Source organism: Mauremys mutica, unplaced genomic scaffold (genome assembly GCF_020497125.1).
Source record: "Mauremys mutica isolate MM-2020 ecotype Southern unplaced genomic scaffold, ASM2049712v1 Super-Scaffold_277, whole genome shotgun sequence".
Classification (NCBI taxonomy): Eukaryota; Metazoa; Chordata; order Testudines; family Geoemydidae; genus Mauremys; species Mauremys mutica.
This window is the reverse complement of record NW_025423355.1, coordinates 467,949-495,076: the sequence shown is the minus strand read 5'-3', so window position 1 is coordinate 495,076 and position 27,128 is coordinate 467,949. Positions and strand designations below refer to the sequence as shown.

Sequence of the window (27,128 nt, the reverse complement as noted above, 5' to 3'; positions counted from 1 at the left end):
GAGTTAAGGAGATGAGGGGATGTTAAGGGGATGGAGAGGGGGCGTTAAGGGGACGGAAGGGGAGAGTTAAGGAGATGAGGGGATGTTAAGGGGATGGAGGCGGGGCGTTAAGGGGACGGAAGGGGAGAGTTAAGGAGATGAGGGGATGTTAAGGGGATGGAGGCGGGGCGTTAAGGGGACGGAAGGGGAGAGTTAAGGAGATGAGGGGATGTTAAGGGGATGGAGAGGGGGCGTTAAGGGGACGGAAGGGGACAGTTAAGGAGATGAGGGGATGTTAAGGGGATGGAGGGGGTGACGGACCCCCCCCCCACCCCCACCTCCAGGACACTCCGACCCGGCCCGGCCTCCGCTCCCCGCCCCCCACTCACCCGGCGTCCGGCTGCCTGGCACTTTCATGTAGAGCTGCACCGTGTTCATGCCCAGGATGGTGTGACCCACGTGACTCAGCATGTTCCCTGTCGACGTGACCCGCATGAAGGCTGGTAGCTTCAGCAGCTCCTGCAGCTGCGGCTTCCACCTGGCAACGAGGGGGGCGGGGGGATGTCAGACGGTGTCCTCACCACCCCCCACACCGAGTCCCCATGGGTCCCCCCCCCACAGAGAGCCCCCCGCCCGGCCCAGACCTCCTCTCTTCCTAGGGGGCAGCCTGTCAGAGGGAGGCGCGGCAAACCCACCCGCCCCCGTGCCCCCCAAAGGCGCCGGGCAGGCACGTGGGGGGTCAGATCTCCCCCCCCACACCTCCCTGCCCCCCACCCCGCCCCCTCACCGCTTGGCGTCGGACAGGTCGATGTTGGTCCCGAATTTGATGATCTGGGGGGATTTCTGGTCCACGTTGCTGCTGGGGAGAGAGAGGCTTTATGGGGGTGCAGGGAGGGGTCCCCCGGCTCTCCCTTCCCTCTGCCCCCACCCCCCAGCTCAGGGTTCGGGCTCCCCCGCCCCCAAGCCCCTTATCCCTCCCGCAACGAGCGTGGCACGATCCCCATGGGTCATGTGTCCCCCCGACGCCCCCTTCCCTGGAGCGCCCCAAAACTGGGGGGTCGGGTCCCCTCCGCTGCGATCCCCTCAGACGCCTGGCAAATGTTGGGTCCCGTCTCCCCGCGGATTCCCCCAAGCACAGGACTGCAGCCCCCCTTCAATATCGGGGGTCACCGCCCCCCAACCCGCCAACACTGGGGTCACGACCCCCTGCAATATTGGGGTCACAGCCCCCCCCCAGCTGTGATAAAGGAGCAGGCAGGGCAGGGCAGGGCGTGCAGGGGGGGGCACCCCAATTCCCTCCCCCCACCCCCATGCTCCCATCGTACCTGGGGGGCGTCTCCGTGGTGCTGTCGGGTTCGTCGGCATCCTCCTCGTCGCTTTCCTTTTCCTCCTGCTCCAGAGAGAGGGCGTCAAACCGGGGTCCCCCACACGGCCCCCCCCCGTCGGCACAACCCGGGGTCCCCCCCCACAGCCCCCCGTCGGCATAAACCGCCCCCCCCCACACAGCCCCCCGTCTGCACAAACCAGGCAGGGCTCTGCCACGGGCACCTGGCACCCCCCCGGAGACAGGCTCCCCTAGACGGGCCCCCCATTCCCCATGGCCCCCGCGGGAGGTCGGCGCTCCGGCCCCCCCCGGCACTGACCTGCAGCGACTCCTGGAAGGAGGAGGCCTGGTACTGGGCGTACATGGCGATGGTGGTGTGCGTCACCCCCTCCATCCCCTTAACATCCCCTCATCTCCTTAACTCTCCCCTTCCGTCCCCTCCTTAACGCCCTCCCTCCATCCCCTTAACATCCCCTCATCTCCTTAACTCTCCCCTTCCGTCCCCTTAACGCCCTCCCTCCATCCCCTTAACATCCCCTCATCTCCTTAACTCTCCCCTTCCGTCCCCTCCTTAACGCCCTCCCTCCATCCCCTTAACATCCCCTCATCTCCTTAACTCTCCCCTTCCGTCCCCTTAACGCCCTCCCTCCATCCCCTTAACATCCCCTCATCTCCTTAACTCTCCCCTTCCGTCCCCTTAACGCCATCCTCCATCCCCCCCCCGCACTGACCTGCAGCGACTCCTGGAAGGAGGAGGCCTGGTACTGGGCGTACTTGGCGATGGTGGTGTGCGAGCGGCTGCTCTCGCACGGCCACACCTGGCGGGTGCCCGACAGGTCCCAGTTCTCGTCCGAGGGCTGCTGCACCTGGGTGCGGACTTCCACGGCGTGCTCCCCGCTCGCCTCCACCAGCGTCTTGGTGCTGAACAGGCCCAGGTCTGGGGGGGACACGGGGGGGGGGGAGAGAGTCAGGGGCCGGGCCGCCGTCCCCCCAGAGCCCCCCGTCCGCGTCGGCCACGGGAGAGAGACACGGGCCGGGCCCCCGTCCCCCCAGAGCCCCCCGTCCGCGTCGGCCACGGGAGAGAGTCACGGGCCGGGCCCCCGTCCCCCCAGAGCCACGGGAGAGAGTCACGGGCCGGGCCCCCGACCCCCCTCTCCCCATGGCTCCCCCCGGCGCGGCACTCACTGAGGCGCAGGGAGCCGGCCAGCCCCCGGATGACCGTGATGGGGTTCTTGGGGTCGGTGCAGAACTGCAGCAGGACGGGCGAGAAGGCGTCGCGTTTGCTCTCCAGCTGCCGGGGGGGGGAGGGAGCGTGAGAAAAGCAAACGTCTGGTAACCCCCGTCCCCCCGCCGGTACCCCCGTCCCCCCCCCCGGTATCCCCGTCTGCTCCCAGCCCCCCCGGGTATCCCCGTCCCCCCCCGGTATCCCCGTCCCCCACCCAGGTATCCCTGTCTGCTCCCAGCCCCCCCCCCGGTATCCCCATCTGCTCCCAGCCCCCCCTGGTATCCTCGTCCCCCAAAGTATCTCCGTCCCCCCCGGTATCCCCGTCTGCTCCCAGGCCCCCGCCCCGGTATCCCCGTCCCCCCAGGTATCCCTGTCTGCTCCCAGCCCCCCCCCGGTATCCCCGTCCCCCCCGGTATCCCTGTCTGCTCCCAGCCCCCCCCCCCCGGTATCCCCGTCCCCCCCGGTATCCCCGTCTGCTCCCAGCCCCCCCTCGGTATCCCCGGCCCCCCCCCGGTATCCGTGTCTGCTCCCAGGACCCCCACCCTGGTGCCCCGTCCCCCCTGGTATCCCCGTCCCCCCCCCGGTATCCCCGTCCCCCCAGGTATCCCCGTCCCCCCCCCGGTATCCCCGTCTGCTCCCAGCCCCCCCGGGTATCCCCGTCCCCCCAGGTATCCCCGTCCCCCCCCCGGTATCCCTGTCTGCTCCCAGCCCCCCCCCCCCGGTATCCCCGTCCCCCCCCAGGTATCCCTGTCTGCTCCCAGCCCCCCCCCGGTATCCCCGTCCCCCCCCAGGTATCCCCGTCCCCCCCGGTATCCCCGTCCCCCCAGGTATCCATGTCTGCTCCCAGCCCCCCCCCCGGTATCCCCATCCCCCCCCAGGTATCCCTGTCTGCTCCCAGCCTCCCCCCCGGTATCCCCGTCCCCCCAGGTATCCATGTCTGCTCCCAGCCCCCCCACGGTATCCCCGTCCCCCCCCCCCGGTATCCCTGTCTGCTCCCAGCCCCCCCCCCCCCGGTATCCCCGTCCCCCCAGGTATCCCCGTCCCCCCCCCCGGTATCCCCGTCCCCCCAGGTATCCCCTTCCCTCCCCCGGTATCCCCGTCTGCACCCCGACCCCCCCCGGTATCCCCATCCCCCCCGGTATCCCCGTCCCCCCCCCGGTATCCCTGTCTGCTCCCAGCCCCCCCCCCCCCGGTATCCCCGTCCCCCCCCAGGTATCCCTGTCTGCTCCCAGCCCCCCCCGGTATCCCCGTCCCCCCCTCGTCCCCCCAGGTATCCCCGTCTGCTCCCAGGCCCCCGCCCCGGTATCCCCGTCCCCCCAGGTATCCCTGTCTGCTCCCAGCCCCCCCCCGGTATCCCCGTCCCCCCCGGTATCCCTGTCTGCTCCCAGCCCCCCCCCCCCGTATCCCCATCCCCCCCCAGGTATCCATGTCTGCTCCCAGCCCCCCCCCGGTGTCCCCGTCCCCCCCCCCAGGTATCCCTGTCTGCTCCCAGCCCCCCCCCCCGGTATCCCCGTCCCCCCAGGTATCCCCGTCCCCCCCCCGGTATCCCCGTCCCCCCAGGTATCCCCATCTGCCCTGGTATCCCTGGGCCTGAGCCCCGGACCCCCCCGGTCTCCCCCCGGGCCGCCCCCCGGCGGGGTCACTCACGTAGATGCTGGGCGTGGGGGGGTTGAGCTTGTCCCGGGGCAGCGTCTCCTCGGGGACGGGGGGTTTGACGGACTGGGCGGCCGAGAGATACGACTCCTTGAATTTCCCCTTCACCTTGGCGTGCCTGGGGGGAGAACGCAGCCCGTTGGGGGCAGGGCACGTCCGGGGGCTGGGGGGGGGCTATGGGGCAGGGGGACTCCCAGGGGCTGGGAGGGGCTATGGGGCAGGAGGGTTCCCAGGGGCTGGAAGGGGCTATGGGGCAGGGGGAGTCCCAGGGGCTATGGGGGGGAATATGGGGCAGGGGGGTCTCAGGGGCTATGGGGGGGAATATTGGGCAGGGGGGTCCCAGGGGCTGGGGGGGGCTATGGGGCAGGAGGGTTCCCAGGGGCTGGGGTGGGGGGGGTCTATGGGGCAGGAGGGGTCCCAGGGGCTGGGGTGGGGGGAGCTTTGGGGCAGGGGGAATCTCAGGGGCTGAGGGGGGGCTATGGGGCAGGAGGGGTCCCAGGGGCTGGGAGGGGCTATGGGGCAGGAGGGTTCCCAGAGGCTGGGGTGGGGGTCTATGGGGCAGGAGGGGTCCCAGGGGCTGGGGTGGGGGTTATGGGGCAGGAGGGGTCCCAGAGGCTGGGGGGGGCTATGGGGCAGGAGGGGTCCCAGGGGCCGGGGTGGGGGGGTATGGGGCAGGAGGGTTCCCAGAGGCTGGGGTGGGGGTCTATGGGGCAGGGGGAGTCCCAGGGGCTATGGGGGGGAATATGGGGCAGGGGGTCTGGGGATCACGGCAATGAAGGGGGTGAAGTGAGCTCCGCCGCCCGCTGGGGGGCTGCCTGAACCCCGCTCTGTGCCCAGGACGTTGGGGTGCGGGGCCCAGCACCCCCCCCCCGTTACGGCACAGGGCTGGCTCCAGGGGGCCCGGGAGGCATGTGGAGGTGTCGGGTCCATGTGTGTTTCGGGGGGGGGGTTCGAGTGGGGGTCTGGGGGTGCCAAGAGGGGCTACGTGAGAGTGCTGGGGGGGACTGCACAGGCAGGGGGAGCTGGGGGTGCTGGTGGGCGGATACGGGGGTGCAGGCGGGGGGATGGGGGGGACACAGGCAGGGGGAACTGGGGGTGCAGGCGGGGGGAGAGGGGAGACACAGGCAGGGGGAACTGGGGGTGCAGGCGGGGGAGGGGGCACACAGGCAGGGGGAGCTGGGGGTGCAGGTGGCGGAACTGGGGGTGCAGGCGGGCGGATATGGGGGTGCAGGCGGGGGGAGGGGGCGCACAGGCAGGGGGAGCTGGGGTTGCAGGCGGGGGGAACTGGGGGTGCAGGCAGGGGCATATGGGTGTGCAGGCGGGGGGATGGAGGCGCACGGGCAGGGGGAACCGGGGGCACCGGCGGGCGGATACGGGGGTGCAGGTGGGGGGAAACGGGGGTGCAGGTGGGGGAACAGGGGCTGCAGGCAGGGGGACGGGGGCGCCGGGCAGGGGGAACCGGGGGCGCCGGCGGGCGGATACGGGGGTGCAGGCGGGGGGACGGGGGGCACAGGCAGGGGGAACAGGGGGTGCAGGTGGGGGAACAGGGGGTGCAGGCGGGGGGACGGGGGGCGCCCGGGCAGGGGGACCTGGGGGCGCCGGCGGGCGGATACGGGGGTGCAGGCGGGCGGATACGGGGGTGCAGGCGGGGGGATACGGGGGTGCAGGCGGGGGAACAGGGGCTGCAGGCAGGGGGACGGGGGCGCCGGGCAGGGGGAACCGGGGGTGCCGGCGGGCGGATATGGGGGTGCAGGCAGGCGGATACGGGGGTGCAGGCAGGGGGAGCTGGGGGTGCAGGTGGGGGAACAGGGGCTGCAGGCAGGGGGACGGGGGCGCCGGGCAGGGGGAACCGGGGGCGCCGGGCCGGCAGATACAGGGGTGCAGGCGGGGGGATGGGGGGCACAGGCAGGGGGAACCGGGGCGGCGGGGAAGGGGGGGGGCGCACTCACTTGCTGGCCCGCACCACCTCGGCGGCGCTGTGGCCGATGGTGAGCTCGGCCAGCGGCAGGCGCCGCTCCTCCACCTCGGAGGCGATGAAGGTCTCCTTGTCCCCGCTCTCCACCTTGATGAGCCGGATCTTGAGCTCCTTGGGGGGCCCCTCGGTCAGGGCGCGCAGCTTGAGCAGGTCGGCCGGGCACACGCCGCCGGCGGCGGGGCCGGGCCCCGGGCCCTCCTCCTTGCGGGGGGGCGGGCGGCGCTGGGGCGGGGGGATGCCGGCGTTGGCGGCGGCGGCGGCGGGCGGCTTGCCGGCTCTGCCCGCCTCGCCCTGGGCGCCGTTCTCCCGGCCCTGGCAGCCGGCGCGCTGCGGGTCCAGGTCGCCCAGCACCTGCCGGTTCCTCTCCTTGGGGGCTTTGCCGTCGCGGCGGCGCCGCCGCCCGTCCTTGCCGGCCCGCCGGTGCCGCCGGTGCTCCTTCTCCGGCCGGCGGGGCGGCGGCGGGGTGGGCTCCCGCCCCGCCCGCTCCACCAGGGTCTCGCAGGCCCGGCTGATCTCCTCCAGCACCTCCGACTCCGTCTTGGGGGCCCGGGGCTCCGGCGAGGCCCCCGCCGGCGCCTCGCCCCAGGCCGGGCTTGAGGTAGGAAACGGCGAGGAAGACGCCGGTGCCGGCGGCGGCGGCGGCGGCGGCGGGGGCTTCTTGGCCCCGGCGGGCGGCCTGGCGCGGTAGGCGTGTTTCTGCCCCTCCAGCACGCTGGCCAGCGACCGCAGCAGGCTGGCGGTGCTGGGCGGGGGGCCCTTCCCGGCCTCCTCCCGCTTGCCGAAGGGGTAGAGCCGGGGCGGCTCCGGCTTGGGGTACTCGAACGGGGGGGCCGGCGGCGGCTTTGGTCTGGCCAGGGGGGGCGGGCCGGGCAGGAGCGGGGCGGGAGGGGGCGGGAAGCCGGCCCCCCCGGCCTCCCGGTCCTCCTCCTCCCGCCGGATGGACTCGTCCAGCATCTTCATGATGTTGGCCAAGCCGTCGGGCAGGATCTTGGCGAATTCGGGGGGCTCCTCGAACTGGTCCTCCAGGGGGGCGCCGGGGAAGTCGAAGAGGCGCCGGGCCGCCCCGGGGGGGGTCCCCGGCGGGGGGCCCGGCTCCGGAGGCAGCGTCTTTGGGTAGGCGGCCCTGGGCGGCGGGGGCGGGGGGCTCGGCGGGGGCCGGACGTTTCCTGAGGTATTTGGGGGGCCGGGGGAGGCCTGGGGGACCCCCTCCCCGCCCTCCGGGGGCCGAGCCTCGCGGGGGGGCGTCTCCAGCCAGAAGTCGGGGGGCTCCTGCTTGGCAAAGGCGCAGCGGTAGGCGGGAGGGGGCGGGGAGGGGGTGGGGGGTGGCGGGGGGTGGGGCTCGCCCTCCGGCCGGGGCGCCGTGGCCCCCCGACTCCCCTGGCTGCTGGTGGCGGAATCGTGGAAGCCCCCCCGGGGCCCGGCCGCGTCGCGGGGACCCAGCCGGGGCTCCCCCTCGCACCCGAACAGGATCTCGTCCAGGGGGTCCCCCCCGGCCGCGCCCTCCCCCTGGTCCCGGACGCCTGGGCCCTTCAGCCAGGGCAGGGGGGGCGGGGCGGGGCCCGGCTCGGGGGGCCCCCGGCTGGCGGAGGAGGGGGGCGGGGGGGCGCAGGGCCGGCTGGAGGAGGGGTGGGGGGCAGGGCCGGGGGGCGGGTGCTCCACGTTCTCCGGGGCCGGGCTGGAGGGGGCCGGGGTTTGGTAACGGTCAGGAACCTGCGGGGGGGGGGGGGGGAGAGAGACGGCAGCTGATCAGTGAGTGGCCTGGGCTGGGGCTAAGCAACCCCCCCCAGACACCGGGACCCAGCCGGACCCCCCCCAGCCCCCCTAGACACCGGGACCCCAGCCGGACCCCCCCCAGCCCCCCTAGACACCGGGACCCCAGCCGGATCCCCCCCCAGCCCCCCTAGACTCCGGGATCCCAGCCGGACCCCCCCCAGCCCCCCTAGACACCGGGACCCCAGCCGGATCCCCCCCCAGCCCCCCTAGACTCCGGGACCCCAGCCGGATCCCCCCGAGCCCCCCTAGACACCGGGACCCCAGCCGGATCCCCCCCAGCCCCCCTAGACACCGGGACCCCAGCCGGTCCCCCCCCAGCCCCCCTAGACACCGGGACCCCAGCCGGATCCCCCTGGCCCCCCTAGACTCCGGGATCCCAGCCGGACCCACCCAGCCCCCCTAGACACCGGGACCCCAGCCGGACCCCTCCCCAGCCCCCCCTAGACACCGGGACCCCAGCCGGACCCCCCCCAGACCCCCAGACACCGGGATCCCAGCCGGATCCCCCCCCAGCCCCCTCCGACACTGGGACCCCAGCCGGACCCCCCCAGCCCCCCTAGACTCCGGGATCCCAGCCGGATCCCCCCCCAGCCCCCCTAGACACCGGGACCCCAGCCGGATCCCCCCAGCCCCCCTAGACACCAGGACCCCAGCCGGATCCCCCCCCCCCGGGCTGGAGAAATCATCCTGCCCCCCCGCCAGCCCGGTCCCCCCATTCCCCCCGCCCAGGCTCCACTCACCAAGCTGGGGCCCGGCTCCCCCCGCGGGGCCTTGCTGGTGGGGGGGCCGGCCGGGGGGGGCCGGGGGGCGTAAGGCACGCAGGTGACGCTGGCTGGTGAGGTGCTGGGGTCCGGCCGCCCCCGGGGGACCCGGCTGGCTCTAAGGTCACTTCCAGGGGCGCGGGCCGGGCCGCCGAGGCTCTCGCCGGAGGGGCGGGGGCCGGGGGGCGGGCGGTGGGGGGGCGGGTGCGAGCCGTAGGCGGGAGCCGGGTACGGGAAGGGGTGGGCGACCGAATTCCTCGGCTCCTGCGGGAGGGAGAGAGACGGTGAGAGAGAGAGAGAGACGGGGCGGGGGGGGGCCCGTCCCCGCTGGGGGGGCGCCGGCTGCCCCCCCGGCCCCGGGCGGGGGGGGGGGGACAGGCTGGCTCCGGGGGGGCGGGAAGGGGGCGGGGGGGGGTTACCTGTCTCTCCGGCGCAGCCACGTTCTGGCGCTCGGGCCCCCACGTCTCGCCGTGGAGGGGGTTCCACAGCCCGGGCTTGGGCAGCTGGTAGTGGGGGGGCCCCGGGGGGGGCGGCCCGGCCACGTTCCCGCTCTGCTGGGGGGGGGGAGAGGGGGTGAGCGGGGCCGGGCTCTGCCCTGCACTCAGCCCGGGGCAGCTCAGGGGATCCCCCCCCCACCTCCCCCCTGGGATCCCCCGCCTGCCCCTGGGGTCCCCTCCCCCACCTGCCCCTGGGACACCCTCCCTTCCCCACATCCCCCCCCCCGGGATCCCCCCTCCCCCGCCTGCCCCTGGGACACCCTCCCTTCCCCACATCCCCCCCCCCGGGATCCCCCCTCCCCCACCTGCCCCTGGGACACCCTCCCTTCCCCACATCCCCCCCCCCGGGATCCCCCTCCCCCGCCTGCCCCTGGGACACCCTCCCTTCCCCACATCCCCCCCCCGGGATCCCCCCTCCCCTGGGACCCCCTCCCCCTCCCTTCCCCACAGCCACCCCGGGATCCCCCCTCCCCCGCCTGCCCCTGGGACACCCTCCCCTTCCCCACCCCACCCCCACCCTGGGGTCCCCCTCCCCCACCCCCCTGCCCCCCCACCCCCGGCTACCGGTTCGGGGCTGGCGCTCCTCCTCCTCCGCTTCAGGGGGCTCGGCAGCTCCTCGCCGTGCCCGGGGTGGGGCGGGGGCTGGGCGGGGGGGACGGGCTGCACCACGGGGGGCTCCATGGGGGGCGCCGGCCGCTTCAGCTGGGGGCTGCGCTTGGCTGAGAAATTCCGCTTCTGTGGGGGGGAGAAGATATGGGGGGAGGGTGAGAGCGACACCCTTGAACCAGCCCCCGCCTCCGGGGGGGGGGGCAATCCTCCCCCCCGCAACAGCCACAGCCCCACCCCCCCTCCCACCGGTCCCCCCAGGGGCTCCCCTCCCGCCGGTCCCCACACCCCCCGGGGCACCCCCCCCCCACCAGCCGCTCACCTCGAGGTGCAGGAGGTTCCACACCTGCTGCAGGGGGGGCAGGGCCTTGCTCCGGTGATGGGACGAGCCCGAGTGGAAATTCCACAGCTGAGCCTGGCGGGGGGGGGGAGGGGGCGGGAGAGACGTGAGTCGGGCGGGGGGGGTGAGCCCGGTGCCAGGGTGACCAACTCCCCTCCCACCCCCACCCCACCAGCACCTCCCTGACCGGTACCCTCCTCCCCCCACCTCCCCCCCCCATCCGTGCAATGGGCCAGTCCGGCCCAGAACCCCCCTCCCCCAGTCAACCCAATGGGCCAGTCCGGCCCAGAACCCCCCTCCTCCAATCAATCCAATGGGCCAGTCCGGCCCAGAACCCCCCCTCCTCCAATCAATCCAATGGGCCACTCCGGTCCAGAACCCCCCCTCCTCCAATCACTCCAATGGGCCAGTCCAGTCCAGAACCCCCCCTCCCCCAATCAATCCAATGGGCCAGTCTGGCCCAGAACCCCCCCTCCCCCAATCCAATGGGCCAGTCCAGCCCAGAACCCCCACTCCCCAATTAAGCCAATGGGCCAGTCCAGCCCAGAACCCCCACTCCCCAATTAAGCCAATGGGCCAGTCCAGCCCAGAACCATCATCCCCGATCAGCCCAATGGACCTGTCCGGCCCAGAACCCCCCTCCCTGATCAGGCCAATGGGCCAGTCCAGCCCAGAACCCCGCTCCCCCAGTCAATCCAATGGACCTACCCGGCCCAGAACCCCCCTCCCCTAATCAGCCCCACGGGCCCGTCCGGCCCAGAACCCCCCTCCCCTAATCAGCCCCATGGACCTACCCGGCCCAGAACCATCATCCCCGATCAGCCCCATGGACCCACCCGGGTGTTGCCAAACTCCACATAGCAGTCGCTAGGTGTCGCTGTCTAAGCTCTCAAAAGAAGCCAACAACGTCACTGAACACAATTTCCAGAGAATGACACAGAGAATGACACCCACACCCACGCACACGCCCACCGCCAGGCAAGTACAGTCACAACAGCATTCGCACGCAGCCCCGTCGTGCTCATCAAACCCGTTCCCCGCTCTTCTGGGCGGCTAATTTCAGCCGAGCCGCCTCTGCTTGCCAGGCAGGGCCCAGAGCCCGGGTGTTCGCCTGACCTGACCTCGTTCGCCTGACCTGAGTTCGCCTGACCTGACCTCGTTCGCCTGACCTGAGCTCGCCTGACCTGAGCTCGTTCGCCTGACCTGAGTTCGCCTGACCTGTGCTCGTTCGCCTGACCTGAGCTCGCCTGACCTGTACTCGTTCGCCTGACCTGAGCTTGTTCGCCTGACCTGAGCTCGTTTGACCTGAGCTCGTTCACCTGACCTGAGCTCGCCTGACCTGTGCTCGTTCGCCTGACCTGAGTTCGCCTGACCTGAGCTCGCCTGACCTGTGCTCGTTCGCCTGACCTGAGCTCGCCTGACCTGACCTTGTTCGCCTGACCTGAGCTCGCCTGACCTGTGCTCGTTCGCCTGACCTGAGTTCGTCTGACCTGAGCTCGTTCGCCTGACCTGAGCTCATTCGCCTGACCTGAGCTCATTCGCCTGACCTGAGTTCGCCTGACCTGACCTCGTTCGCCTGACCTGAGCTCATTCGCCTGACCTGAGTTCGCCTGACCTGACCTTGTTCGCCTGACCTGAGCTCGCCTGACCTGTGCTCGTTCGCCTGACCTGAGCTCGCCTGACCTGTGCTCGTTCGCCTGACCTGAGCTCGCCTGACCTGAGCTCGTTTGCCTGACCTGAGTTCGCCTGACCTGAGCTCATTCGCCTGACCTGAGCTCGCCTGACCTCGTTCACCTGACCTGAGTTCGCCTGACCTGAGCTCGTTCACCTGACCTGAGTTCGCCTGACCTGACCTCGTTCGCCTGACCTGAGTTTGCCTGACCTCGTTCACCTGACCTGAGTTCGCCTGACCTGAGCTCGTTCACCTGACCTGAGTTCGCCTCACCTGACCTCGTTCGCCTGACCTGAGCTCGCCTGACCTGTGCTCGTTCGCCTGACCTGAGTTCGCCTGACCTGACCTTGTTCGCCTGACCTGAGCTCGCCTGACCTGTGCTCGTTCGCCTGACCTGAGTTTGCCTGACCTGAGCTCGTTCGCCTGACCTGAGTTCGCCTGACCTGACCTCGTTCGCCTGACCTGAGTTTGCCTGACCTGAGCTCGCCTGACCTGACCTCGTTCGCCTGACCTGAGTTCGCCTGACCTGACCTCGTTCACCTGACCTGAGTTCGCCTGACCTGAGCTCGCCTGACCTGTGCTCGTTCGCCTGACCTGAGTTTGCCTGACCTGAGTTCGTCTGACCTGACCTCGTTCACCTGACCTGAGTTCGCCTGACCTGACCTCGTTCGCCTGACCTGAGCTCGCCTGACCTGACCTTGTTCGCCTGACCTGAGTTTGCCTGACCTGACCTTGTTCGCCTGACCTGAGCTCGCCTGACCTGTGCTCGTTCGCCTGACCTGAGTTCGTCTGACCTGACCTTGTTCGCCTGACCTGAGTTCGTCTGACCTGACCTTGTTCGCCTGACCTGAGCTCGCCTGACCTGACCTTGTTCGCCTGACCTGAGCTCGCCTGACCTGTGCTCGTTCGCCTGACCTGAGCTCACCTGACCTGACCTTGTTCGCCTGACCTGAGTTCGCCTGACCTGAGCTCGTTCGCCTGACCTGAGTTCGTCTGACCTGACCTTGTTCGCCTGACCTGAGCTCGCCTGACCTGACCTTGTTCGCCTGACCTGAGCTCGCCTGACCTGTGCTCGTTCGCCTGACCTGAGCTCGCCTGACCTGACCTTGTTCGCTTGACCTGAGTTCGCCTGACCTGAGCTCGTTCGCCTGACCTGAGTTCGTCTGACCTGACCTTGTTCGCCTGACCTGAGCTCGCCTGACCTGACCTTGTTCGCCTGACCTGAGCTCGCCTGACCTGAGCTCGTTCGCCTGACCTGAGCTCGCCTGACCTGACCTCGTTCGCCTGACCTGAGTTCGTCTGACCTGACCTTGTTCGCCTGACCTGAGTTCGCCTGACCTGAGCTCGTTCGCCTGACCTGAGTTCGTCTGACCTGAGCTCGTTCGCCTGACCTGAGTTCGCCTGACCTGAGCTCGTTCGCCTGACCTGAGCTTGCCTGGCCTGACCTGACCTTGTTCGCCTGACCTGAGCTCGCCTGACCTGTGCTCGTTCGCCTGACCTGAGCTCGCCTGACCTGTGCTCGTTCGCCTGACCTGAGCTCGCCTGACGTGGGCTCGTTCGCCTGACCTGAGTTCGCCTGACCTGAGCTCGTTCGCCTGACCTGAGTTCGCCTGACCTGACCTCGTTCGCCTGACCTGAGCTCGCTCGCCTGACCTGAGCTCGCCTGACGTGGGCTCGTTCGCCTGACCTGAGCTCGCCTGACCTGTGCTCGTTCGCCTGACCTGAGTTCGCCTGACCTGACCTCGTTCGCCTGACCTGAGCTCGCCTGACCTGTGCTCGTTCGCCTGACCTGAGTTCACCTGACCTGACCTGAGCTCGCCTGACCTGAGCTCGCCTGACCTGAGCTCGCCTGACCTGAGCTCATTCGCCTGATGTGAGCTCGCTTGACATGAGCTCGTTCGCTTGACCTGAGCTCGGCACTGCAGCCAGCCCAGTAGATTTAAAAATAAAAATCCGCTCGCCTGACCCCTTTCCACTCCCTGCCTGCTTCCAGGGGGTGATTTCTGACAACAGCCGGGCAGCTACGCCCGGGGGGCAGAGTAAAGGGGAGCGGAAATCAAGCTAGCTCCACTTCTGATCCCGTCCCATCCCACCCGGCCGCGCCGGGCTCCTCGCCGCCTCGCCTCCGGTTCCAACTCCGGAGCGGCGAGCAAGACGACACCCAAGCGCGCGGGCCGCTCGCCGCCAAAGCGCGCCGGCCTTGAGCGAGCCCCCCGACCGACGCCCTTCCCTCGCCGCGCCGCGGAGACGTCACCCCGCCCGGAAGTGCGACGGATGCCCACGGCCCCCCCCGCTGCCCGCGCGCGAGCTGCCGGTGAACGCGTCGGGGGAGAGCGACGGCGACGTCTCTCTTTGCACGGGCAGTGAAAGGGGGCTCGGTTTCTCACGGGGGGGGGCCACCGGCACGCTGATTTGCTCCCGCGGGAAACCAAAACGACGCCCCGGAACCGCCACGTCCGATCCGTGCAACGGGCCTCTGGGCCCAGACCCCCGCCCCAGGTCAGCGCAACGGGCCCCCCGGCCGGCCCCACCTGCTGCAGGCGCCCGATGCGGGCGCTGATCTCGCTGTAGCTGCCATAGTCGCGCTGGTAGCGGGCCGCGTTCTGGTAGCACCGCACGGCCTCCTCCCAGTCCTGCTCCGACTCGTAGACCTGCCCCAGCTGCTCCCACAGCTGCGGCTGCACCGGGTCCCGCAGCAGGGCCTGGACGCAGCCGTGGATGGCCTCCAGCTTGCCATGCAGGGGCCGGGGGGCAGAGTTCCTGCGGGGGGGGGGGGGCAGGGACCGCGTCAGACTCAGTGCGCCTGGGGAGTGGGTGGGGCAGGACTCCTGGGTTCTCTCCCCAGCTCTGGGAGGGCAGTGGTGGCTGGTGATTAGAGCCAGGTGGGGGCCGGGAGCCAGGACTCCTGGGTTCTCTCCCCGCCTCTGGGAGGGGAGTGGGGGCTGGTGATTAGAGCAGGGGGGGCTGGGAGCCAGGACTCCTGGGTTCTCTCCCCAGCTCTGGGAGAGGAGTGGGGGCTGGTGGGTTAGAGCAGTGGGGGCTGAGAGCCAGGACGCCTGGGTTCTCTCCCTGGCTCTGGGAGGGGAGTGAGGCCTGATGGGTTCGAGCAGCGGGGCTGGGAGCCAGGACTCCTGGGTTCTCTCCCCGGCTCTGGGACGGGAGTGGGGGCTGGTGGTTAGAGCGGGGCGGGGCTGGGAGCCAGAACTCCTGGGTTCTCTCCCCGGCTCTGGGAGGGAAGTGGGGGCTGGTGAGTTAGAGCAGGGGGGGCTGGGAGCCAGGATTCCTGGGTTCTGTCCCCGGCTCTGGGACAGGAGTGGGGGCTGGTGGTTAGAGCGGGGTGGGGCTGGGAGCCAGGACTCCTGGGTTCCCGCCCCGGCTCTGGGAGGGGAGTGGGGGCTGGTGGTTAGAGCGGGGAGGGGGTGGCGGGAGCCAGGACTCCTGGGTTCTCTCCCCTTCTCTGGGAGGGGCTTTCCCCCCCACCCTGTGTCCGGAGATCGCGAGCAGCAACACTTACCCAGAGGGGAAATAGGGTTTGTTGGGGTGCCCGATATTAGTGCCATGAGGTGACGGGAGATGTGGGGGCAGCTGGGGCTGTCCGATGCTGGCAGAGCACCTGGGGGACAAGGAAAGAGAGATGGTTACGGGCTGAAGTTTGGGGGACGGGGCAGGGGCCTGTCCCCTCTGGGGGGCGCCGGCTCCCCCCCGGCCCCGGGGCGGGGACTGGCTGGCTCCAGGGGGGCGGGGAATGGGGCAGACGGGGGGAGCTCCCCCCGGACTCACCTGCCGCCTGGGAGCCATGGGCGGGGGTGACAGGGGTTCCAGGCCCCGCCGCAGCTCAGGCTGCCGAGAGCGAAGGGATCCCGTCCGGCCCGGCCCCCCAGCTGTTCCACGGTGCGATGCATCCAGCCTGCCGGAGACGGGGGGGGGGTTAGACCTGTGCGGTGCCCCCTGCACCCCCCCAACTCCTCCGTACCCCCCTCGGTCCCGTCCTCCATCCCTGATAACCCCTCCTGCCGCCTGCCCCCCCATTCCCCTGACGTCCCCTCCCCCACCCTCCTCCTGCCCCCCTGACATCCCCGCCCCCACCCGCTCCCTGCCCCCAAGTCCCCCCCCCTGCCTGCCCCCCATCTCCCCCATCCCCTCCCCCACCCCGTCCCTGCCCCCAAGTCCCCTCCCCCTGCCTGCCCCCCATCCCCCGACTTCCCCTCCCCCACCCCGTCCCTGCCCCCAAGTCCCCTCCCCCTGCCTGCCCCCCATCCCCCGACATCCCCTCCCCCACCCCGTCCCTGCCCCCAAGTCCCCTCCCCCTGCCTGCCCCCCATCCCCCGACTTCCCCTCCCCCACCCGCCTCCTGCCCCCTGCCTGCCCCCACCTCCCCCCCCCCACCCCGTCCCTGTCCCCAAGTCCCCTCCCCCTGCCTGCCCCCCATCCCCCCATCCCCTCCCCCACCCCATCCCTGCCCCCAAGTCCCCTCCCCCACCCTCATCCTGCCCCCTCTCTGCTCCCACCTGCCCCGACATCCCCTCCCCCATCTGCCCCCCCCCGCAATCCCAGTCCCCCTCCCGCCCCCCCCTCCTGGGCCAGGGCCTCACCACTCCTGCCGCGCTGGATGCCTCTGTCCCCCCCTCCGCCCCCCCCGGGGTGCGAGCGACGGGCGGCCCCCGCGGCTCCTCCTGGCTGAGACTCCCCCGGCGCCGTGGGACGCGCTCACAGCCTCATGCACCTGGGGGGAGAGCGGGGGTCAGGCACGGGGGGGGGGCTGGAGTCACCTCGGGGGAGGGGCTAGAGTCATGGGGGGGAGGGGGAGGGGGGCTAGAGTCACCTCAGGGGGGAGGGGGAGGGGCTAGAGTCACCACAGGGGGGAGGGGCTAGAATCACCTCAGGGGGGAGGGGGAGGGGGAGGGGGGCTGGAGTCACCTTAGGGGGGAGGGGGGGAGTTGGATCACCCTGGGGGGGAAGGGACGGGGCAGAAATGACTTGGGGCGGGGCTGGGTTTGGGGGGTGGGGGTGGGGGAGGGCTGCCTGGAGAGGACTCCCCTGTACAGACCCATTCAGGGAACCCCCACCCCTCCCCCTCCCCCGCCGCCCCAACTCCTCTCCCACCTACAGAGCACAGAGCGGCGGGGGGGGGGTCCCAGGCCGAGACGGGGTTAACGGGGGTCCAGGCCGAGACGGGGTTAACGGGGGGCAGGGCAGGACGGGGTTAACGGGGGGTGTCCCAGGCCAGGACGGGGTTAACGGGGGGGGTCCAGGCCGGGACGGGGTTAACGGGGGGGCAGGCTGGGACGGGGTTAACGGGGGGGGGTCCCAGGCCGGGACGGGGTTAACGGGGGGCAGGGCAGGACGGGGTTAACGGGGGGGGTCCCAGGCCAGGACGGGGTTAACGGGGGGGGTCCCAGGCCGGGACGGGGTTAACGGGGGGGCAGGGCAGGACGGGGTTAACGGGCGGGGGGCCAGGCCAGGACGGGGTTAAAGGGGGGGGTCACGGCCGGGACGGGGTTAATGTGGGGGGGTCCAGGCCGGGACGGGGTTAACGGGCGCGGGTCCCAGGCCAGGACGGGGTTAACGGGGGGGGTCCAGGCCGGGACGGGGTTAACGGGGGGGTCCCAGGCCAGGACGGGGTTAACGGGGGGGCAGGGCAGGACGGGATTAACGGGGGGGCAGGGCAGGACGGGGTTAACGGGAGGGGTCCAGGCCGGGACGGGGTTAACGGGGGGGCAGGGCAGGACGGGGTTAACGGGGGGGGGGTCCAGGCCGGGACGGGGTTAACGGGGGGGGGGTCCCAGGCCGGGACGGGGCTAACGGGGGGGCAGGGCAGGACGGGATTAACGGGGGGGGTCCAGGCCGGGACGGGGTTAACGGGGGGGGGCAGGGCGGCCCAATTGAGATACACTGTGGGGGGGGAGGGGCACTTTTGCTACTGGCTCCGCCCCCCAGCGCGGGGTTAACCCCTTCCTCCCCGCAGCTCCCCCCACCTCTTGCGACGCGCTCCAGGAATCCGGCCAATCACGCGGGGCCCCTCCTCTGGCTGCCAATCGTCCTCCCCATCCGTCCCCTAGCGCAGCCTGCAGGAGACCAATGGGAAGCCAGGCGGTCACGGGGGGGCGGGGTCAAGGGGCGGGAGAGCCAACGGGAATCGGGGGGGGGAGCAAGAGGCAACCAATGAGGGGAGTCCGCTGGGATGCGGCGCTGGGGGCGCTTCGGGGGGCAAACCAGGAGGAGCAGCAGGGGGCGCCGTGGGGCGGGACCGAGGGGCAGCGGGGGGAGTGGGGGGCGGGACCGAGGGGCGGGGGGGCCGTGGGGTGGAACCGAGGGGCAGCAGGGGGAGTGGGGGGCGGGCCCGAGGGGTGGGGGGGCCGTGGGGCGGGACCGAGGGGCAGCGGGGGCCCGTGGGGCGGGACCGAGGGGCGGGGGGGCCGTGGGGCGGGGGGCGGGACCGAGGGGCAGCAGGGGGCTGTGGGGCAGGACCAAGGGGCGGGGGGGGCCGTGGGGCGGGGCCGAGGGGCAGCGGGGGGGGCCGGGGGGGTACCGAGGGGCGTGGGGGGGCGTGGGGCGGGACCGAGGGGCAGCGGGAGGGCCGTGGGGCGGGACCGAGGGGCAGCGGGTGGGGGCCGTGGGGCGGGGCCGTGGGGCAGCGGGGGGGGGCCGTGGGGCGGGGCCGAGGGGCAGCGGGGGGGCCGTGGGGTGGGACCGAGGGGCAGCGGGGGGGCCGTGGGGCGGGACCGAGGGGCAGCGGGGGGGGCCGTGGGGCGGGCCCACGGGGCAGACGAGCTGTCCCAGGGCGACGCACACGGCGAAGGACCCACACACGGGCTCTCGCCCGGTGCAGCGGGGGAGGGGAGGAGGGGGGGGGGAGCCGCCGGCTCCGCCCCTCCCCGGGCTCCGTGACTCACCCCGGCCCCGTCACGCCAGGCGGATGCCGCCCAGACGACACCCCCACTCCCCGCCCCCAGCCCCACGGCACCGTCTGCTTCCAGCTCCCCCCACCCCCCCGAGCCCGGAGCGGGGCAGGGGGGGGCGGCGGGTGACAGCCGTGGGGCCCGTTGGCAGGGGGGTGACGCACACGGCTCGCGGGGGGGGGGGCTGCGGGACGGGGCAGGAAGCGGGCGGGGTGGACGTTACGCTCCCCAGGGAGATCCCGGCGGGACGGCGGCTGCCCGGCACACGCCAGCGACATGCGACACCCAGGGCAGCCGGGCACGCTCGGACGCGCCGCCCGCGTGGGGCACGCAGCCCTGCCTGCCACGCGGGGACACGCCAACGACACAGGCGCGCCAGGGACATGCCAACCAGTGACAAGGACATGTAGACACGCCAAGGACACGTGTGCCGGAGCCTTGAGGCCCCCCCCGTCTCTGCCACCTACGCACGCCCCGTGCACTCTCACTTTCACACGCGTGCGTGAGCTTCCTGGGCACGGGAGCGCGCTTGTGCGCTGCATGTTTACACACGTGATCGCTTCGTGCCCGGCTGCGCACGCGTGCTCTGTACATTCACACGCGCCTTCCTCTCCCCCTATGCCGTCATGGTCCATCCCGCGCTGTGAGAATTTCGGGGCTGGCCCGTGACGCGTGTGCGAGCAGAGAGGAAGCGTGCAGGGGAATCGTGTGGCATGACAGCCGTGTCAGACACGCTTGCACACACACACACACACTCCAGCAGGGGACAGTGCTGGATAAACACACACCCTCGCGCCAATGGGGGTAAGCCCTGCACGGACACGGACACACACACATACCCCTGTGTGAACACACACACACAGACATGCGCACACGAACGGGGGACAGCACTGGACATACGCACACTCACACACACCAGCAGGCGCCAGTACTGTGTGAACACACAGACACACACTCACCAGCAGGGGGCAGCGCTGTGTGAACCCCCCCAAACACACACACACCAGCAGGGGGCAGCGCTGCGTGAACACCCCCCCCCCAAACACACACCAGCAGGGGGCAACACTGCATGAACACCCCCCCACACACACACACACCAGCAGGGGGCAGCGCTGCGTGAACACCCCCCCACCCCCACCCCCACCAGCAGGGGGCATTGCTGCGTGAACACCCCCCCCACACACACACACACCAGCAGGGGGCAGCGCTGCGTGAAACCCCCCCCCACACACACACACCAGCAGGGGGCAGCGCTGCGTGAACCCCCCACCCCACCCCAGCAGGGGGCAGCGCTGCGTGAACACCCCCCCACACACCACACCAGCAGGGGGCAGCGCTGCGTGAACACCCCCCCCCACACACACACCCCAGCAGGGGGCATCGCTGCGTGAACCCCCCCCCCCCCCCCACCCCCACCAGCAGGGGGCAGCGCTGCGTGAACACCCCCCCACACACACACACTCCAGCAGGGGGCAGCGCTGCGTGAACCCCCCAACCCCACCCCAGCAGGGGGCAGCGCGCCCCCCACCCCCGCGCTCTCGGGCGTGGCGCCGGCGAGCGGCCGGGCTCCCCGTGCGCTCTGGCGGCGGCGGCTCTGGGCGTGGGCGGGGTAAGCCCGGCCGCCCGCCCCCCCCCCCCGCCGCGCCTGACGGAGGGAATCTCCGTCCCGCCCACGCCGGCCGGGAAGCCGAGCGGTGCCCGTCGGCGGCTGCCAGGAAGCACCCGAGGCAGAGAGACAACGGCACCTCCCGGTGCCCCCCTGCCCGCCCCCCCCTGAGCCATGGGGCCGGCTCGGCGCCCCCTGGAGATGGCAGGTGCCAGGGGAGTTCCCGGGGGGGGGCGGACGCGCTGGGAAATGGCCTCTTCCTTCCCTTTCACGGCTACGTTCTCCGAAGCGGCCCCGGGGTTCCTGTCTGGGTTCTGCCTTTACTAGAAAAGGGAAGCAGCAGCCCTGACTCACGCGGGCCGGGCGGGGGGGGTGGGGGTGGTGGTGCTACACGGACGTGCGAGAGCGCACACAAGTGTGCGCGCGCGAGGGCAGATGCTTGTGAGCGGGGAACGTGCGACCGGGCAGGGCAGGCCATGAGCGTGCCAAAGTGAAACACGCACGCAGACCTGGGGCCGACAGCACGGGCCGTGCAAATGGGCGTGCCACCGTGACCGGGCCTGTAAGGGTGTGCACGTGTGCAAAAGTGACCCTGCATGTGAGGACATCTGCACGGGTCTGGCGGCGCGGCGGACCACGCACGTGCACACGAGCGTGCAAAAGGGACGGAGCATGTCAGTGTGCGAGGCCAGGCGACGGGTGCAGAAGTCGTGGCCGAGTGTGAGCGAAGGGGGCGTGAACGGGGGCCGTGCAAGGGGAAATGGGGCACTAACAGGAGGGCACCCCTAGGGGCTGGTGGGGTGGGGAAGCAGGGCCTGGCAGCACTAGGGGGAGGGGCCTGAATTGGCTCCGCCTCCTTCTATGAGTCAGAGGCGGGGGAGCTCTGGGGTGGGGGGTTCCCTGCCCGTGCGATCACTCCACAGCGGGTTTACACGTGGAGACCTTCACACGCACGGAGCCAGACACGCATGCGTGCACCGAAAAGGAACGCCCCCCCAGCTGGGTGCACGCCCCCCTCCCCGACCAGCCCCTCCCCGTGCATCCCCATGAGCCCCACAGTCCAAACCCGCCCCCCCCCCCCATATGCTCCGAGCTGCCCCCCTGCGCTCCGGGCACCCAGCCCCACTCCCCCCCGTGCATCCCCTCGCACGGCGGCCGTGAATCCCGGCTGCGTGACATGAATGAAAGCCGAGCCCGGCCCACTAGGGGCGGTGCCCTAGATCCACCCCGTCTGGGCCTGAGAAACCCCCCCCGGGGAACGTGGGGGGGGGGAAGATTCACTGACGACAGGCGGCGGGGAACCCCCACCCCCTCGGGGGGTCAGCGTCACGTCAGCGCTGAGTCAGCGCCTCCTGGAAACCCACGTGTGCACGGAGCGAAAGACTTATCACAACCGCCCCCCCCCGCCCCCTGGCCGCCACAGACCCCCCCCCCCCGCGGCGTCACACAACCGGCATCGCGGCGACGGAGACACACGCCCCCGGCATGGCACAAGGTCACGCACACGCCGCGTCCCACGGTAACCAGGAAGCCCGGCGAGACAGAGACAGCACCGCACAATGTCACCCCGTGACCGTGTCGCTCGATGACCTAGAGACGCCCGGGGTCGCACAACGGCCCCCCACCCACACCCGCACCGGATCCCTGTCCCACACCCGGACAGGCCCCCGACACGGTGACACACAGACCCAGTGACACGGCAAGGCATAGACCCAGCATTTCACACACACAAACACACACACTGGCCGACCCACACGCACAAACCTTGTCTCACACACACGCACCCACAGAGTGAGCCATACGCGTGGGGCAAAGTGACACATGGGCACACCACCACACAGCGACACAGATACACACAAACACCGTGACACATACACAGTGACACACAAACATGGGCAGACCCCCCGCCACAGTCAGACAAATACAATGACACACACACACACACACAATCACTGTCATACACAAGGGCTGACCCGCACACATGGGCAGACTCCCTCCAACACAGTCTCTCTCTCACACACACACACACACAGTGATACAAAATCACTGTCACCCACACGGGCAGAGGCGCGCACACAGCGACACACAGACACAAACACAAGGACTGTCACCCACACGGGCAGACCCGCGCACACAGCGACACACAGACACAAACACAAGGACTGTCACCCACACGGGCAGACCCGCGCACACAGCGACCCATACGGCCAGACCTGCGCACTCAGAGAGCGACACACACACACACACACAGTGACACACAATCACTGTTACAAACATGGGCAGACACACACACACACACACACGGGCAGACCTCCCACCATGACACACACAGACAGTGACACACATGGGCTGACACCCCCCCACAAAGTGACCCCCCCCTACACACACAGTGACACACACGGGCTGACCCCTCCCCTCAGTGACCCCCCCTACACACACAGTGACACACACGAGCTGACCCCCCCCACAGTGACCCCCCCTACACACACAGTGACACACACAAGCTGACCCCCCACACACAGTGACCCCCCTACACACACGGTGACACACACGAGCTACCCCCCCACACACAGTGACCCCCCCTCCACACACAGTGACACACACGAGCTGACCCCTCCCCTCAATGACCCCCCCCCACAGACAGTGACACACACGAGCTGACCCCCCCCCACAGTGACCCCCGCTACACAGTGACACACACGAACTGACCCCTCCCCTCAATGACCCCCCACACACAGACAGTGACACACACAAGCTGACCCCCCCCCACAGTGACCCCCCCACACACACAGTGACACACACGGTGAAGAATGGGGCCGGCTCACCCCCCCCCCCCGACCCCTTGGTGCGGGAGGGGGGGGGGAGCAGTCGGGAAGTCCCCGGCCCCCCAAGGGTTAACAGGTCTGGGATTCCCTCCTTCACATGGGGGGAGGGGCGGGGACATGGCAGATTTCCAGCCCCCCCCACTCCCCCCCCCCCCCCCGTTGTGTGTAACGCCCCCTGCTCGCCTGCTGGGTACAACCGTCTTGTAACGGCTACCCACAACAAAACACCGCACCGGCGCCCCCGGCGGGGGACACCACGAGGACAGGGCAGAGAGAGACACACACACCCGAGACGCACAAACGCACACCCGAGACACACAAACGCACACCCGAGACACACCAACACACACCCGAGACACACAAACGCACACCCGAGACACACCAACACACCGGCAAGAGAAAGTCACACGCACACACACACCCCTTCCCCATACTAAAGAGAGCCACGGTCTCACTGGACACAAAAATCACACGCCAGAGACAGACACACTCACAACACACAGGAGTGTCCCCCTCCCCCCCGCGCGTCGAAGAGAAACACAAGCACACGCCACGCGCTGGAGAGAGACACAAATCACAGCCCGGCACTCGGGAGGCCACACAGGCGCCCAGCAACTCCCCCAAACACACTTCTGAGAAACACACACACACACACACACTGAACTTTGAGACACACACACAACCACACCGTCCTTTGAGCCAAACACACAGACACACACACTGTACACACACACAGACACAGAGGCCTTTGAGACACACACAATCACACAGTCCTTCAAGACACACACACACAAAATCACGCCGTCCTTCAAGACACACACACACACAATCACACCGTCCTTTGAGACACACACACACACAATCACGCCGTCCTTCGAGACACACACACACACAATCACACCGTCCTTTGAGAGACACACACATACTCTCCCTCCCTACACACAATCACACCCCTCAAAGTCACAGACCCAGCAGGCCTGGGGCGGCGGGGGGGTCCTGTCACCCGCACTCGACTCACACCCGGCACCCCGACAAGGGAGACACCGTCGCACACGCCGGCGGCGGCGCGTGGGGAGGGTTCCCAGCCCGGCCTTACCTCCGTGGGGCAGGCGCCCGGTGCCCCCCTCCAGTCAGCTGGGGGGGGGAGGGGGCACGGTGTGCGTGTGGGTCCCGAGCCCCTTCCGGGTGTGTGGGGGGGGGTCGCGACGGACAGGCGGACGGACAGGCGGACGGACAGACGCGCCGTGTGCTGCACTCGCCGGCTGCCGGCTCCCGACTGGCTCCGGCGCCCGCCGGCTCCTCCTCCTGCCCCCCCCCGCCCGGGTCCCCCCCCCACGCGCCCGCCAGCCGCACTGTGTGTGGGGGGGGGGGGCCGGCCGTGGGTTCCGGACACCGTGACTCAGCTGCGCCCGCCCCCCCAGTTTAAAGGGCTGGTGACATCATCCCCCCGTCCCCGCCCCCCCCTTCCTCCGCCCCCTATCCCGGCCCGGCCCCACACGGCTCCTACCCAACCCAGCCCGTCCCTGGGAACCCTGGCCCGGCCCCTGGCCCTGCCCCACACGGCTCCCACCCAACCCAGCCCGTCCCTGGGAACCCTCCCACCCCCCGGCCCAGCCCCACACGGCTCCCACCCAACCCAGCCCGTCCCTGGGAACCCTCCCACCCCCCGGCCCTGCCCCACACGGCTCCCACCCAACCCAGCCCGTCCCCTGGGAACCCTCCCACCCCCCGGCCCAGCCCCACACGGCTCCCACCCAACCCAGCCCGTCCCTGGGAACCCTCCCACCCCCCGGCCCTGCCCCACACGGCTCCCACCCAACCCAGCCCGTCCCTGGGAACCCTCCCACCCCCCGGCCCAGCCCCACACGGCTCCCACCCAACCCAGCCCGCCCCTGGGAACCCTCCCAGCCCCCGGCCCGGCCCCACACGGCTCCCACCCAACCCAGCCCGTCCCTGGGAACCCTCCCACCCCCCGGCCCAGCCCCACACGGCTCCCACCCAACCCAGCCCGTCCCTGGGAACCCTCCCACCCCCCGGCCCGGCCCCACACGGCTCCCACCCAACCCAGCCCGTCCCCTGGGAACCCTCCCCCCCCCCGGCCCGGCCCCACACGGCTCCCACCCAACCCGTCCCTGGGAACCCTCCCACCCCCCGGCCCGGCCCCACCCGGCTCCCACCCAACCCAGCCCATCCCTGGGAACCCTCCCACCCCCCGGCCCTGCCCCACACGGCTCCCACCCAACCCAGCCCGTCCCCTGGGAATCCCGCCCCCCACCCTCGCCTCCCTGCTTCTCCCCCTAGAGAAACAGGCGCACACATACCACACCGGGAGAGCCACACAGACACAGAGCCACAACCACACACACAATATCACACACACACACCAGAGAGACACACACACACGCACAGAGTATCACCAACACACACACTAGGGAGACCCACACAGACTCTGAGACACAACCACACACACAATATCACACACACACACACCAGGGAGACACTACATACACACACACACACACACACAGAGTATCACCAACACACACACTAGGAAGACCCACACAGACACAGAGCCACACTCTGAGACACAACCACACACACAATATCACACACACACACACACCAGGGAAACACTACATACACACACACACACAGTATCACCAACACACACACTAGGAAGACCCACACAGACACAGAGCCACACTCTGAGACACAACCACACACACACCAGGGAGACACTACATACACACAGACACACACACAGTATCACCAACACACACACTAGGGAGACCCACACAGACACAGAGCCACACTCTGAGACACAACCACACACACACCAGGGAGACACTACATACACACAGACACACACACAGTATCACCAACACACACACTAGGGAGACCCACACAGACACAGAGCCACACTCTGAGACACAACTACACACACACCAGGGAGACACTACACACACACACACACACATACACACAGAGTATCACCAACACACACACTGAGAGAGACACAGACCCCCCCCCCACACACACAATATAACACACACAGGGGAGACATCACATACACACACACAGTATCACCAATACACAAACTAGGGAGACCCACACACAGAGAGAGATGCACACAGTGAGACACAACCACACACCAAATATCACTGACAACACACACAAGAAACACAATCCCACACATGCACAATCACTCACACAGGAGACACAACCACACACCCAATATCACAGACACACACATGCCAGGGGACCCACACACACAGAGCCACACACTGAGACACAACCACACACATGCCAGAGGAACACCCACACCCCCAGAACCACACAGTGAGACACAACTCTCCCCCACAATATCACAGACACAACCACACACCCACAATATGACAGCCACACACGCCAGGAGACCCACACACACGGAGCCCACAGCCACACACCCAATATCACAGACAACACACACAGAAAACACAATCCCACACATGCACAATCACTCACCCAGGAAACACCCCCCCCCCGAGTGACAGCCCCACACTCGAGACACGACCCCAGGGAGACTATCACACACAGGAGACACAACCGCACACACAATCACACACACAGGGGCAACACACTTGCGCAAACCACACCACACACAAACGGGAATCACTGAATGGGCTTGCAAAGGGGTCACCCCGGGCCCGTCACCCCGGTGTCTGGGCACCTCCCGTGTCCCATCAATCGGGGTGTCCCCGTCCCCCGGATTCTGGCCTTTTACATGGTCCAGGCTCTGCTGGGGGCAGGGCTGGTTTTGGGGGGCACTGGGGGGGGGCGGAGTCAAAGCCCCATAGCCCCTCCCTCGGCCCCCCAGGGCAGTGTGGGAAATCAGCACCGCAGGGGAGAGCGCCCCCTGCTGAGCCCCCCGCCCCGCTCCCTGCCCCACAGCGCCCCCTAGTGCCGCCCTGGGGCACAGAACAACTGCACTTAGCGACTCACTCAAATGCTGGC

At 69.9% G+C, this 27,128-nt stretch overlaps 1 protein-coding gene across 2 annotated transcripts in view; it reads right to left on the bottom strand.

Moving 5' to 3' along the window:
- KDM6B (lysine demethylase 6B) overlaps positions 1–27,128 on the bottom strand; it is a 45,676-nt gene that overhangs the window by 5,791 nt on the left and 12,757 nt on the right. The window contains exons 2-17 of one of the 2 annotated variants that reach the window (XM_045001491.1): positions 17,781–17,870; positions 16,398–16,528; positions 15,586–15,712; positions 15,320–15,418; positions 14,337–14,565; positions 10,116–10,208; positions 9,752–9,922; positions 9,110–9,241; positions 8,670–8,954; positions 6,131–7,866; positions 4,176–4,299; positions 2,489–2,594; positions 2,035–2,240; positions 1,305–1,369; positions 767–838; positions 369–517 (exon numbers count right to left, since the gene is read on the bottom strand). In XM_045001491.1, the coding sequence (XP_044857426.1) occupies positions 369–517; positions 767–838; positions 1,305–1,369; positions 2,035–2,240; positions 2,489–2,594; positions 4,176–4,299; positions 6,131–7,866; positions 8,670–8,954; positions 9,110–9,241; positions 9,752–9,922; positions 10,116–10,208; positions 14,337–14,565; positions 15,320–15,418; positions 15,586–15,707 (3,589 nt within the window). In that variant the 5' untranslated portion in view covers positions 15,708–15,712; positions 16,398–16,528; positions 17,781–17,870. The remainder of the gene's footprint in view (positions 1–368; positions 518–766; positions 839–1,304; positions 1,370–2,034; positions 2,241–2,488; positions 2,595–4,175; positions 4,300–6,130; positions 7,867–8,669; positions 8,955–9,109; positions 9,242–9,751; positions 9,923–10,115; positions 10,209–14,336; positions 14,566–15,319; positions 15,419–15,585; positions 15,713–16,397; positions 16,529–17,780; positions 17,871–27,128) is intronic. The other variant, XM_045001490.1, reaches the window with a different exon arrangement.